The sequence below is a fragment of the Micropterus salmoides genome, unplaced genomic scaffold, assembly GCF_014851395.1.
Source record: "Micropterus salmoides isolate LMB-PRFRI ecotype aquatic unplaced genomic scaffold, ASM1485139v1 Ms_hic_scaffold_8, whole genome shotgun sequence".
Lineage (NCBI taxonomy): Eukaryota > Metazoa > Chordata > Actinopteri > Centrarchiformes > Centrarchidae > Micropterus > Micropterus salmoides.
Genome location: NW_024044570.1, coordinates 3,587,174 through 3,601,848, shown reverse-complemented (window position 1 = coordinate 3,601,848; position 14,675 = coordinate 3,587,174). Strand labels below are relative to the sequence as shown.

General features: G+C 47.0%; 2 protein-coding genes across 3 annotated transcripts; both read right to left on the bottom strand.

The window, feature by feature from the left end:
* Nucleotides 1–521: 521 nt before the first annotated feature.
* pclaf (PCNA clamp associated factor) lies at nucleotides 522–3,090 on the bottom strand. Its single transcript, XM_038705144.1, has 4 exons — nucleotides 2,934–3,090; nucleotides 1,973–2,059; nucleotides 1,686–1,866; nucleotides 522–803 (listed from the first exon to the last, which is right to left on the bottom strand). Exons 1-4 carry the CDS (start codon nucleotides 2,977–2,979, stop codon nucleotides 764–766), a joined length of 354 nt encoding a protein of 117 aa, XP_038561072.1. The 5' UTR covers nucleotides 2,980–3,090; the 3' UTR covers nucleotides 522–763.
* Nucleotides 3,091–4,850: 1,760 nt separating this feature from the next.
* On the bottom strand, nucleotides 4,851–14,219 carry gpia (glucose-6-phosphate isomerase a). Of its 2 annotated transcripts, XM_038705140.1 has the most exons (19): nucleotides 14,166–14,219; nucleotides 12,189–12,376; nucleotides 10,485–10,575; nucleotides 9,268–9,336; nucleotides 8,403–8,522; nucleotides 8,226–8,309; nucleotides 7,931–8,077; nucleotides 7,774–7,845; nucleotides 7,616–7,660; nucleotides 7,435–7,488; nucleotides 7,082–7,142; nucleotides 6,894–6,937; nucleotides 6,590–6,742; nucleotides 6,373–6,502; nucleotides 6,198–6,274; nucleotides 5,578–5,706; nucleotides 5,425–5,500; nucleotides 5,220–5,286; nucleotides 4,851–5,138 (listed from the first exon to the last, which is right to left on the bottom strand). In XM_038705140.1, exons 1-19 carry the CDS (start codon nucleotides 14,202–14,204, stop codon nucleotides 5,015–5,017), a joined length of 1,770 nt encoding a protein of 589 aa, XP_038561068.1. In that variant the 5' UTR covers nucleotides 14,205–14,219; the 3' UTR covers nucleotides 4,851–5,014. The 2 variants fall into 2 exon arrangements, with proteins under 2 accessions (XP_038561068.1, XP_038561067.1); XM_038705139.1 differs by lacking the exon at nucleotides 14,166–14,219 and having other exon boundaries at nucleotides 12,189–12,487.
* Between the last annotated feature and the right edge of the window lie 456 nt (nucleotides 14,220–14,675).

Genomic DNA, 14,675 nt, shown 5'->3' with positions numbered 1-14,675 from the left:
TATGAATTGATCTTAATCTCATTGATCAGCCGATTATATTTTATATTGTTAATCTATAAAGTGACTGAAAGCAGATTTCTGATTGCAGTAGAAAAATAATGCAATGAGCGTTTGAACCTCAGTCTGTTTCTGAAGTACTCTGAGCTTCAAGCTTCAATGGGAACAAGTTCTGTTGGAGCCAGACTCCATTCAGAAAACCACCATTTTAAGAGACTGACCTGACACCGCAAGACTTTATAAGTTTAACAAATCTGCATCATATTATTTCAGCATCAGTTTGATCCGTTTATCTCAATTAAATCGCAGCTAAATGTTTATTTTGGCTTCATACCGCCGTAGTGATGGCGTGCTGTGTGCGAACACTTGCAAGAAAAGCGACAAAGATTGAATCCGTGTTTCGTCCAAATGCAGTGCAGTAAAAGTACTAGTACCACTGTAAAAATAAAAACGCACTATTACAAGTAAATTTCCTACTTTGGAAATGTGACTTCAGTAAAAGAATGCGAGTGTTACCAGGAAAATGTACTCAAAGTACTGCAAGTACCCAGTGACTGTTTAAATCACTGGATCATTGTCATTTTATTAATGTCACTGGATCATTACAGTAAAAACAGACTTTAAAAAATGTCAGAATATATAAAAAAACCCCAAAATAAACAGTTTATTGAACTATACAAATTGAATTCAGCAGATTTATATACAGATGTACAATTTAAAAAACGCAGCAAACAGGACCAACAGTCAGACAGCTTCCTCCTCGTCCTCAGTCGTCGTCCTCGTCCTCAGCAGGCAGCGGTCTGGACCTGCAGACGGAGACAAACGGCTCAGAAAACACAATGTGGATTCCTCTTCTCCTCCTCTGTGAAAGAACTTGTCTCTGCAGCGGCCGTCTCATGATTTTATACAGACAATAAAACACGTCAGCAACAAGTTCTGTCCTAAACTAGATTTTCCTTTTCACTCCAGGCCAGTTAAAGGACTCGTTCATATGTGCAACAGATTCCCATCAGAGTCGGGGGGGGGGGGGGCACTTTGACCTGATGAGCTGCAATGATAGTTCAGAACCCTGACCTCATGATTATCCACCTGCAGAGGGAGACGCGTGAAGGTCAACGCCCTCTCAGACAGGCGGGTGGCGTCGAGCCTTTAAAAGGGAATTCATGAGCTTTAAACCAGTTTAGAGCTGGGCAATAACATTAAATGATAGTTAGTTATCCATAATAAGAGTTCAATAAATTTAAAGAGACTTAAGTCATTTGAATCACAAACGAATCAGCACCTGATGTTTTTACTGAAATCTTTATCTTGCTGAGGAAAAAAAGATTTTACTGGATTTTCCTCGTGCATAAGATTTAAATCATTTACATTCATTCAGCTGACGCTTTTAGGCGAAGCGACTTACAATTGCTGTGTGTCAGAGGTCACACGCTTCTGGAGCAACTAGGAGTCAAGTGTCTTGCTCAGGGACACATTGGTGGATGTGTCACAGTGGGGGATTGAACCCTGGTGTCGGAGACATCAGCTGGTTATTTAAACAGCAGTTAGACACGTGGTGGTCCAAACTACTGTAACATCTCACCTAAAGCCGGAGGAGCTGCGGTTCATCTACCGGTAAGGACTCTTTCACATAATGTCTGCCAAATCAGTAAATGCATAACGCGGCCTGTTGCGGCCGGCTAACGTACTTTCTGCTGGCCTTGGACATCCCGCTGCCGCCTGCCTCTTCGTCGTCCTCCACTTCCAGAGGCCTCTGGTTCTCCTTCTCAGGCTTCCTTGGCGGACCACCGAAGAAGTCTCCGATGCCCTTCTGCCAGGTCGGCGTGGGACGGGGACACACCGGGTTCCCGCCAGCGTACTTGCCCTTTGCTGTGAATTAAAAAAAAATTTAACAAAAAAGCCACAACCTCAGTATGAACGCCATCACGTGATGCACCCTGTGCAGGTACCCGCTGTGGTGTCAGGTGTGACTCACCAGGTGTGGACGCTTGGCTGCTGCAGGACGAGGAGGAATTGGCCGAACTGGAACCCAGAGACTTCCGGGGTGCAGCAGCTGCAACAGCTGTAAACATAATCAGAAACACTGAGGATCTAATGGCAGAACCCAGAAACATCAGGAGCTGGGTTCTGCACCAGGGAAGGATCAACAGAGCACAGCTGGGACAGAACAAAAAGCAAACAGTGAGTTACTGAGCTTTATGAAAGCTCGTGCACCAGAGCCTGCGAGGATTAACTGTCGCAATAACTTGATATTAAAATTGCTCCTTTCCAGGCAATAATTCCTGATTCAAGTTTATCCTGTTTTTATTTATTAGAGTTCTGAACGGCGGGTCAAATGTAAGCCGAATTAACCAGAAGAGCCCGCAGGTTAATAAAATACTGTATTTTATATCGTGTCACACACGTTAAGTAAAGGAAAAGCAGGAACACTTTAAATTACGTAACTTTTTAAAAGGGGTTTGGTGCGACGTCCGCACAATGCCGCACTGCGGCGCTCAAAACTGGCGCCAGTTTGCAGACACGACACTACCTTAGAGAAAACAAAGTAAAATGTCGTCTCGTCCGCGGATCAGAATACTAACATCGAAATACGACTTTCGATGTTAACACAACTTTAAATCGCCTTTAAATAAACTCTCCGGCTGATCAGGAACCAGCGAACCAGCCTACGTGTTGGCGGGAGGCCGTTGTTGGAGGACTGGTCCGGGATTTCACCAAATACAACCCGAACACGTTAATGCCTCGGTTAGTAAATAATTATACTTCATGTGTGTCTCAGAGGTCTCCCGGTAAAACACTTCTGTCTCGCTGTCCGCTTTGTTTGGCTAAGTGTTAACGAGCGCCCGCAAGACTCCATGATAAAAACAGCTCATTCCGCGCGCCCGTTCGCTGCTCTCCGCGGAAAGAGAACAAATGTCCGCGGTGTGTTACGGTACCTTTCCTGTAGGTCCCGGGGACGCTGTCGGCTTTAGTCCTCACCATGTTGGTAGAAACCTGTGAAGGTAAAAGTCGTTTAAACACCAGCTGAACGGACCGAGTGAACAAGCGAAGCCTCCCGCCTCCGTTTAAAAAGCAAGGCGGATGGGGCGGGAGATTTCTTCTTCTTCTCCTCTGTTCCGGCAGCGATCAGCAGCAGCGATCGCGGCGCCCTCTGCAGGCGGAGCGGTGTAACTGCAGGCGGTCACACCGAGCGGACTGAAACATCTTCAAACTGCAAAATAACAACGTTGACATCGTTTTTTTAAATCAGAGGGCTTCGGTCAGTCTGTTTAAATCAACCTTTATTCATAAACATGGACTTACAGCAGCAACGTCCTACATCTACCGAGTCTACAACGAATCAAAGACAGGGAGGCTGTTAAAAGATTCAAATAAATACGTCTTTTGGTTCAGGTGTGGTGAAGAAGAGACTGAGGAGGACACGTGAACACATGCACATCCCCAAGATTTACTTTTATTCATTTAGCGACGTACATATGTTGTACGCCAGAGGTCAAAGGTCGCACGCCTCTGGAGCAACATTGGTGGATGATGATTGGCGGTTACACAGTGGGGAATTGAACACCAAAGGTATGTGTCTTATCCACTGTGTCATCACCATCACCTGTTCATCTTTAACTGGCCGTAACCCGGGACAACAGCTCTGTCTGATTCTTCGACATATTAAGATCCATCCGTGAGCACATAAAGCGTCTGCTCCAGACTTTAAGATAAAGGCACAGAAACAGCTGATGTCGAACTGTCCTGTCAGGTTTTTAGGTTCGTTCGGTAAAACCTGAGAAGCTTTTTAAAGAAATCTCTTTAACTATGTTGTTAGAAATAAAACAAATCAAACTTAACAAATCTCTGTGACACCTGATTAACGCTGCTCTTTATGTTGCTCTTGTTTTTTTATTCTACTTTCACTTCATGTGTTTCTGTTCTGATCAATAACGTGGAGCTGATGCATTATAGATTTTCTCCGGGAGCTAAAATCCCAGCTTTACTCTGCAAGTTCATTTCCCAGCATGCACACGGGGCAGAGAACGTTTAACTATTCGTCCTTTGGTCAGTGAAACATGTTAATGAGTCAAATCCCAAACCCAGAGACGTTTCATCATTAAGCACTTAAATCCACCTGCAGCTTCTCCAACACATCCGTTTGACTCTGATCCAAGATTTCTTTTTTGCACATCACTGCCACGTTTCAGATATTTATCGTTTTATATTTAGTCAATTTCATATTTACATAAATATACATTTTTTTCTCCATGTAACATAATAAAAATCTGCCCTATTGTTGTGTTTTTCCTTTTAGAACTTGCATCTGTTTATTGTATTTAAATTTATTGATGTCATTTGTTCATCTTTTAATGTTCGTCTCCATCTTTAATCGGACTGAGCAGCAACAACACGTGATCTGAGGATTAAATACAGTTTTTCCTTCTTTTTTCCATTCATTAAAATTTGACTAATATTTAAATTTATTATCGGTTATTTATTTTGATTAGTTTCAATTAGCATTTCGTGTCAGATGTTCCCCGTTTTACACGCAATTCTAAATAAACCATTAAGCCACAGAATGTTTCAGTCTCATCTAAAATAAAAGTGTGTAATACTGCTGATAATAAAGCTCTTTGATTCTGATGATAAAACTTTATTTCATGGACAAAGAATTAGAATCATGTCTCGAATTACTCTGTTTTCTTTTCACATTTCGTTTCCTTCTGATGCTTTCTACCTGCTGTTCGTGGTTAAACACCGAACAGACTTCCTGTGTGAGCAAAGCTGCTCCGACTGTCAGAACGAACCAACAGGAAGTCAGCGTGCAGCTTCGCTCCATCGTCCCTGAAGAAGAAACAGACGGCAGCAGCTTCAGTGACACGCAGGACTTTTATTCTGGTAACACTACAGGAACATTTCCTGTTCGACACGTCTACGATCATAAAGTGCTCGTTCTCAGGGGGACACACCAACACACAATATCAGCCAATGAGGGGGGCGGGATTACATGGAGGGGGGGTGGGGGTGGGGGGACTCAGGCGAAGTTCTTCTTCAGGAAGCTGATGAGGCCGTTGGTGGACGAGTCGTGGGAAGTGACCTCCGAGTCGTCCTTCAGCTCCGGCTCGATCTTCTTCGCCAGCTGCTTCCCGAGCTCGACGCTGTGGGCAGGAAGCAGTAACGTGGTTAGTGAACGCCTGCGTCACCTCAGAGTGTCTGAGCGAAGCGGACAGTGAACTCACCCCCACTGGTCGTAGCTGTTGATGTCCCACATGACGCCCTGCACGAAGATCTTGTGCTCATACATGGCTGAAACACAGGAGGAGAAGTCACATGATCAGTCACACCTCACAGCAGGAAACCTGGATGGGGCAGATGCAGCAGCGCCGCCTGGTGGCTGAGAGGAGCCCCACAGACCTTCTGAGGAACAGAACTCTCGGTACTCACCAACCAGAGCTCCCAGTACGAACGGGCTCAGCTTCTTGAAGACGATGGAGTTGCTCGGCTTGTTTCCTTCGAAGACCTTCGGGCGGACAGAGAGAAGAGCTCAGACGCTGAACAGAGGTCAGAGGTGCGAACGTGTCAGACAGACGGACTCACTTTGTGGGGCAGCAGCTTCTCCAGAGCGTCCCCCTTCATGCCGGCGGCCTGCAGCTCTGCACGAGCTTCGTCTGAAGTCTTTCCCTTCATCAGAGCTTCCGTCTGAGCCAGGAAGTTTGCCACCAGGATCTGCAGAGCGTCAGAGAGAGAAGTCAGATGCCGGCGTTTGCCTAAGTTAGGTAGATTAGCGGACGTACAAGCCATAACCCAACTGCAACGCTTCACACCTGCTTTTACTTTGAAAGTCTAACCAGACACTGCGGAGCCCAGCAGGTACAAACACGGCGCCAAAGAGAACCCGGGGCGTTAAACTGAGACGCCTGAGTGGGCGTCCGTTTTACAAAAGGAGTCATGTGATGACAGGAAATGAGTCTGTCATCACGCTGAAATAAAACGCGTCACTTCCTGTCTAAACGAGGTAACGATGAAGATCAGTGAACGCATCACAGCAGAGCGTTTGTGGTCAGAAAGCGGCGGGCCTTCATGCTTTAAGAGGAAGTGGCGCCCTGAATCCAGCTGATGTCGGAACGTGATCCAGGTTCAGCTGCTGCGGCGAGCAGCTGGTCCTGAATCACCTGCATCTTTCAAAAAAGGTAAAATGACTAAAGGTGACGCGGTACCTTGTGGTGAAGGTTGTCTCTGATTGGATGCTGAGACTGAGCGGGAATGAGGAAGTCAGCGGGAATCATACGAGTTCCTGAGGAGGAAACGACACGTCAGTAAAGTTTCTGAGTCGAGACAAAAGTTATTCTAGAAAACTAAACATCAGCAGCAGGCGGGAAAATGGCGCCCTACCTTGGTGGATGAGCTGGTAGAAGGCGTGCTGCCCGTTGGTCCCCGGCTCGCCCCACACGATTGGTCCGGTGTGGTAGTTGACTCGGGTGCCATCTTTGGTGATGTACTTCCCGTTGGACTCCATGTCGCCCTGGCGACCACACACACAGATTAGTTAACCCACTATAACGCAGCGGGATCAAACTCACGGCACCACGTTTCACTTCTCTGCACCAACCTGCTGGAAGTAGGCGGCGAAGCGGTGCATGTACTGGTCGTAGGGCAGCATGGCGTGCGTCTCGGCCTGGAAGAAGTTGACGTACCAGACGCCCAGCAGGGCCAGCAGGACCGGCACGTTCTGGTCCAGAGGGGCGCTGCGGAAATGATTGTCCTGCAGACCAGAGACAGAAAAGGACCAAGTCAGAAAGGAGGCGGGGTTTCTGCTGCGTTTAGAGAAACATGGACGGGAGGTTTGTTTTATCTGCGGACTGAAACGCTGGAAGCAGCAGCTGATCAAATGTTATCCATAAATAATCTCCTACCATCCAGTGAGCTCCCGCAAGAAGCTGCTCGAAGTTCTCAAAGCCTGAAAGACAGAAGAGTGAATGAAAACCACAGTTCCCATAATGCTTCGGGGGTCAGTACATTTGACGGCGCCTCCGCCATCAGAGTGTGAACGTGGCGTGTTTGAGCTCAGCAGACAGGAAAAGGTTAAAAGGTCAGGACGTACCTACGTGCAGGGCGATGGACAGGCCGATGGCGGACCACAGGGAGTAACGGCCTCCGACCCACTGAGAAGGAGCAGACATGACATCACACCAATCAGAGCAGAGCGTCAACATAAAGAGTCCAGCTGGGTGCGTGCGTGCTGTCGTTCTCTAATGAACACTCAGATTCCTCGTATGTGAACACAGACCTGGCCAATAAAACTGATTCTGACTTTAGCAACAATGAAAACACTGAAGTGTCTGACGGGCTTTGAACGCCCCGCCTGACAGCGAACAGGTCACAGCTGAAACCTTCTGCTCATCGTCAACGTTACACACACACACACACACACACACACACACACACTTTACTTACGTCCCAGAACTCAAACATGTTCGCTGTGTCGATGCCAAAATCCTTCACTTTGGCCTGCGGGGGGGGGGGGGGGAGAGTTACTGTCAGAACGACACACGTGTCACCATGAAAAACAAACAGACAGCAGCGCCGTCTTCCTTTGTGCTGCCGTTAGATCAAAGACTTTAAATTAGTCACTTACGGCGTTGGTGGACAGCGCCACGAAATGTTTGGCCACTGCAGATTTCTGTGGAGACGAAGGGGAAGAGGAGCTGTGAGCTCTGCAGCAGCACATGTTAGATCTTCACTCTCAGATCAGACTACTGATCCTATTGGCTGTCAGGGAACAAGGAGACTCACATCATTGGCCGTCTGGAGGAACCAGTCTCTGGCAGACTCTGCGTTGGTGATGGTCTCCTGGGTGGTGAAGGTCTGAAAGAGGGACACAAAGTGAGTCCAGCAGGAACATGTTTCAGGTGGCTGGTGCGTGCGTGCGTGCGTGCGTGCGTGCGCTCACCTTGGAGGCGATGACGAACAGCGTGGTCTCGGCGTTGAGCTGAGCGAGGGTTTTGGCCATGTGAGTCCCGTCGATGTTGGAGACGAACCAAACGTTGGGTCCACCGGCGGAGTACGGCTTCAGGGCCTCAGTCACCATCAGGGGACCCTGAACGCAACACGACCAAAGAGCTTAATGTCCCTGAACGCGTCACGTCGCAGGGCTGCGACTAACAGCTCATTATTGATCAATGTGATTAATTTAACAGATCAGCTCGGTTCTGGACAGACAGCCTCAGAGTCCGGGCGCCACTCACCAGGTCCGAGCCCCCGATGCCGATGTTCACGACGTCCGTGATGCTTTTTCCGCTGAAGCCTTTCCACTCGCCGCTTCGAACCCTCTGTGAATGGCAGCACACAACAAGGTCAGCACCTTCCCGCCTCACACGGCGCCGACAGACGCCAAACACACACACACACACACACACACGTACGTGACAGAAGGCCTTCATCTTGTCCAGCACCCGGTTGACGTCCGGCATCACGTCTGCGCCGTCCACCAGGATGGGCGTGTTGGAGCGGTTACGCAGCGCCACGTGGAGCACGGCGCGTCCCTGCACGCACACACAGAAACACATATTCGGGTCAAACTTGACACGCCGTTAACACCCAATCAGAAATCAGCTGTTCTCACGTGGACAGAATCACATTTATAATGTTGTCATGTGACCACACAGCTGCAGCGCTGCGTCCCAGCTGAATGTTTAGCAGGTGTCATGTGCGCTACAGCCGGGGCTGATGGGACGCCGTGTGTCCTGCAGGTGTTTGACCTGATGGTGGCGCTACAGTTCCTCCTGACTGCGACACGAAGGGCTCCTCCCCCTCCATCCCGCCGCTTCTCTCCTGACTTTCAGCGATTCTAAAGCGAGACTCTGATCATTCCTCAGGACATTTTATAATCTACTAAATCAGAAAGATCAGCTGACGATTTGAGTCGCTGAGGAGGCTGCTGCCCGTTTCACCAGCGGCCTGATGAAACGTCCTCAGGTCGACTCGTCGCGCCGCCTCGGTTGTGAAACGGATTTCAGCAGAACGGATCTGAAGCTGATGTTGCGACAGCAGCTTGTTTCCTCATCCGGCAGCTGCAGAGCGACACGACGCTTCAGGTGCGTTTGTGTCAGCAGCGTCTCTCCGTCTTTAATTTTCATATTTCCCTGCAGCACTTTGTTTCAAACATAATGTTCATTACAAATGTGTTAATCTTATTCTGACACCATCAGCGTGTCGGGCGACCTGACAGTGAAGGATCCTGGGACGTGACGCTGAGCAGCATTTGAGCCTCTAGGCGGCGCTCCGTACCTCAGTGAAGTTGATTTTCTCTCCGGTGAACATCTTCTCTCTGGCCTCCTCCACGCCCCTCGACTTGGCCTGCAAACATCACAAAAGCAGAGTTTACACGGCGGCCCTGAACGCATCGTTACAACAGAGTGAAGGTGACAAAAGCTCGATTCTTTAGAAACTCTGCTGCAGCCTGAGGAGGAAGTTTTGTTCTCCCCGTTACAACATTCCCACAGACGGCAACAGGACAAAGGCTCTGAGCCGAGATACGACTTATCGTTTCTGAAGTGTCGAAAGCTTCCTGCTGCACTGGATCTTTGAGCAACACTATTTGTCAAGCGTCTCAGAGTGACTCAAACTGCGGTCTCGCTTTTAGAAATCGGAACAAAAAGAACGGTTGCGGCAGATTTCCCAACGCGGGGCGACCTTACAGAAACAACAAGGAGGATTTCCCCACATATCACGAGCGCCGCAGCAGGAACGAGCAGCAGCTTCATTACAGGAAGTGGAAAATAATACAGTGATTTGGTTCCTGGTCAATCAGGAATCTGAGCCGGTCTGTCCACCTGTTTTGTTTGTTTTCTTCTTTCTTTCCGGAGAAAAGTTTGTTGCTCTGTGAATCAGCTGAAAAACATCCTGAACCTTCAGTTAACTGGCTGCTTTTAAAGAAGCGCCAGCAGTTCTGGCTGCAGGCGCTTTTAATAATAATAATAATAATAATAATAATGTTTCCTTGGAGTCTAGATGGTGAATCAATAAATATTAAATGAGTTTTAATTCACTGTTTTGAATATAAGCTTGTTCTAACTCATTAACACTTAAAGCCGACACATAAAACCTGCTGCTGCTTCCTGCATCTGGAGTTTTAACACGACATCATTCCTCCTGCGCCTCAGACGGCGTGCTGAACTGCAGACGCTCCGAGGAGTGTTTAAAACCCATTAAATATCTTAGTGAGGTTCATTAAAGTGATTCAAAAGGATTTATACAAAGTCTGAAAACGCTGCTGGTTTTAGACTCCGGGGCGGCGTGTCGGTGACAATAGGTGGACGCTCACATTTGGCTTCCTGATTGGCTCTGATCTGTCAGTTGAAGCAGAAACACGATGCTGCTGACAGATTTTTTGTATTTTATTAAAGTGCAGCTCAGCCGTCCTCTGAGCTCACCTGTTACCACGGCCACACCTGGCGGCCCCTGCACAGTGTGCGTGTTGTTACAGGTGTGTGTGAGAGAGTTACCATGGCGAGCAGCATGGCGAGGACATCCTGGTTGATGAGATTCTTGGAGTAGTCCAGCAGGATCTCTCCATCGTCCGTCTGCAGAGTCGTGCTGTCGACACACAAACATTCACCCTCACTGTGCAGCTTCCTGCTTCAGAGCCACTACGGCCCAGCCAACCAATCATCAACCAGCCAACCAATCATCAACCAATCAGCAGGTTCTGTCATTAATAAATCTGCTGCTTTTCATATGAATTAGATGTTAGACAGTCGGTCAATTCTCTGATCTCTTATAGAAAATTATCTTTATTACTAAAATCAGTCAGTTATAAATCCGCTGGAACTAAAGCGGCGGCGGCTGCAGGGCTCAAATCCAATCATTCAGTACACGAAGACAACTTCAGACAAGGCAGCGGACACGGTTCACAAAGCAAGTCATCCTGTTCATCAACACCTATTTTGAAAGTTGATAAATTATTTTAAAGGACTTTATTGAGCAAAGCAGACATGCGGCGTGGCCTCACTGCAGGTTAGAGCGGGTCGCGGCAGATCTGCAGAGTCACTGATGATGATGATGAGCAGCTGAAGCGTTGAATCAAAAATGTCCCAAAGTGTAAAACATCAGTTTATCATCAGACGACGACTGATGATCAACCGATTACTCTAACAGTTGGTGATTAAGTCGGTGTCCTCTGCTCTGATTGGCTCACCTACTGATAAACACGCAGTAACCTGATGACGTAATCCTACTGGTCGGAGAGAGCACGAGGGTTCTGATCAGAAACTGGAATATCTGCCAGTTAATTAAAACATACAATCGCAGCAGTATCTTTGTGTTTACTAGAGTATCTACATGGATACTGCAGTACTTTTAGTAGTACTTGTACACCACATTGGTTCCTGTCTGGCAGCTGATCCGGGGAAGATGCGCCGCAGCGCACGTAGACACCGACCCGGAGGAGGAGGGACGGTCCCGGTGCTGCAGCGGAGACCCAGGCTCACCTGAAAGACCGGACACGGAGGACAGGAGAGGAACGCTTGTCTGGTTTTAAAGAACTTACAGGTCTCTTCCTTCTTCAGTGTCGGCCATTATAAGAGCTTTTAGCTTTAGCAGCGATTAATCAAACATTTATCATGTTAAACACGAGCAGGTGACGCGCACGGACGGCAGGTGACGCGCACGGACGGCAGGTGACGCGCACGGACGGTCCCCGGTCAGTCGGTGACTTTATTAAACATTTAAAATGTTCAAAGGAGGAAACGCGTTCAGCTCGGCTGCAGTGTGTCCGATAATGGATGCTGTGACATTAGCGCGCCTGCTAACGTTAGCCCGCTGGTTTGATTCCCGGCCGATCCGAGGCCCAGCGGCTCGCTTATAACCAGGTCCAGCACCTGGTGTGAGCCGACAGGTGAGAGCGGGTGTGAATATTACGGAAGCACAGCTGGGGACGGTTCCGGTCAGGACTTGAACCGATGACCTTGTCTCTCTCAGGAGAACAGCAGGAGCTCCCGGATGTTCGGAGGGAAACACGCCGAGAATTAGACGCGTTCCGCGGATCGTTCAGCCTCGTGCGACGGTGTCAGAAACCCACCTGTACGCATCCAGCTGAGCCGCCCGGAGGCCCAACAGGCTGGCTGGCTGTCAGCATCACGCCCACCTCCGCCCTCCCTCCCCTGCATCACCGTGTCCGCTGCCCTAAAGGCTCGGGTCTGTTTTCAAACCTGAATTTGCTGAACCGGTCCGGGTCGGACTCGAACATGTCCCGCATGTTGAGGGTGCCGGCGTTGGCTTTGTACCACTGCTCCAGCTTCCGGTAGTTTGGGTCGTTAGTCAGCGCCATGATGGGGGTCTGTGGTGGTTCGTGGTGTTCCTGCGGCCTCTGAGGTGCTGGACTGGACTCTGTGTGGCGCTGAGGAGGAGATAAAGTCGGCCTGACGGAGGTGGGCAGACCGGCCTGCACCAATGGCTGCCGAGACCCCGCCCCAGGGCACGGACACCACCTCATACACAGTTTGGAGGCAGATTAGTGCCTGAACTATATTCTATGGAGCGTTACTGCGCACGTTCGACGTAAGTGTATGGAGGCAGATTAGTGCCTGAACTATTTCCTATGGAGCGTTACTGCGCACGTTCGACGTAAGTGTATGGAGGCAGATTAGTGCCCATACTGTAGGTTAACTGCGCATGCTCGATACAAGTTTTTTTCCCTCTCTTTATTGAAAATATCAAGATTTACTTTGTTCAGCTATTTACCTCAGTTGGGAAGTGTTTTAGTGTCATGTATTTGTGCTTTAGGACCTTTCAGCATTTTTAAGGATTTTATATATAGTTTAAAATAATAAAAAACAACAAATTTGGGAGATGACTTCACAATTCTACATTTGTGATTTAAAAATTTAGCTAGACAATACAATTGTATTAGTACAGAGCTCATCACCCTTGCTTTGCAATATCAATCCCAATGTTATGTTGTCTCTGGAGATAGAGGTTGGGAATGAGGATCATTTATGTATATCACACCAAAATGTCTGTATCACATTACAGAAAAACACATCATCTATGCCAACGCGAAGTCTCAGTAATTCTTTAGAGGGGTAAATGTTGTTCATTACTTTGAAGTGTGTTTCTTTCACTTTGGGGGGTATAGGGAGTGTTAGATACATTGTTCTTAATATTTTCAAATTTTTGTAGGATGTTGTTTTTATTTTGTCTTTCAGGGTAAAGGTATTCAGTAAAACAATTTCTAATAAAGTGGTTAGTGCATTTTCCATCCAGAACAAAGATCCCTTGAATTGATAGTGGGGCCAATTGTGGTTGTATTGGATGATATGCCAAAATGTTTCTTGTTAGAAAGACAAATTCTTGGGGTAGAGCTGTATGTAATTTAGTAAAGTCTGATGTTAAGGGTTTGAAATTATGTTTGATGCAAAATTGTTCATAATTTAAAAAATGTCCATTAGTATCCATTAAGTCAGCTATGGACCATATATTTCTCCCATACAAATCTTCAAAAAACAGCGGGGTACAGAGGTGTGGGGTGAGAAGTTATGTACATACAAGAGTATTTGTCTGTGAATGATGATATAGGTAATTTGTCAACATTAAAGTCCACTCTAAGAAGAAATTCTAATCCTCCAATTTTCTTGAATAATTCATTTGGAATACAAAACCAAAAGGAGTTGCTGTGTTTGATTAAAGATTTTAACAAATTTGTTTTTAAGGTTCCATTAAGGCAATAAAAATAACTTTGTTGTAGAATTGTCTTTATTTATATTAAGTGATTCAGATTTTTTTTAGCTTAAACTTTTTTGGACAATGCACATTTGTTTCTTTTATCTTGAAATTGCATTGCATGTTGTCCCCAGTGTCCACAGTGTAAATGACACCCATGAAATGAATACAATATTTGTGCACTACGAACTCTTAAGGGGTGAAAAAATACTACAAAAATACTAACAAATTGTGTGGTATGAGTTGCTGCAATTAGTTGCACCTTGACTAGACAAGGTAAAGTAATATAATGCTAATTGCTTCAGTGATTATTCATCCTGTTCTGTTTTTCTAAAGCATCTAAAGGCTGCTTGAAGTGGAGAATTAAGTTTAATGTGCGTTAGTTTGATGTTTCCATTCACATAACGTTACCCTACAACAGTAGTAGTCTCATGCACACCTGTCTCTCTGTTGTAACATCAACTGACCAGTAACCTGCAGCTGGTCTTGCAGCTCTGCTGTTCCATCAGCGCTCCCCACAGTGTGACAGGTGTTGTGCCGAATTCCGCCTGCCTGCCGAGAACTGCGCGCACCTCGCAGGTGCTAAAGGTAATTTATGCTGAGAAACGAGGTGGATGCAAATCTCGGCAGGTAGCCTAAAAGATTTGATCTGCCGGATCATGCATCCACCTCTTTAGGTCCTTGTCAGACACTTTGCAGCGCTCATTGATCAAACATCGTTATCACCACATATATTTACTGAATGTCAAGGAATAGTACTTCTACTAAGTGTATTAAAATATTAAAGACTCTAATAAACGTTCATAAAATATATACTTCGAATCATTTATCACCATTGATGAAGCCCACAAAGACTATTATAGCGTTTAAAAGCATTATTTGGATGCAATTCTCGACAGGAAGGCAAAACTCGGCACAACACTTGTTGCGCAAACCTCAGCGCCACCGCGCTCGGCCTCGTCCGCCAACTTGTTCGT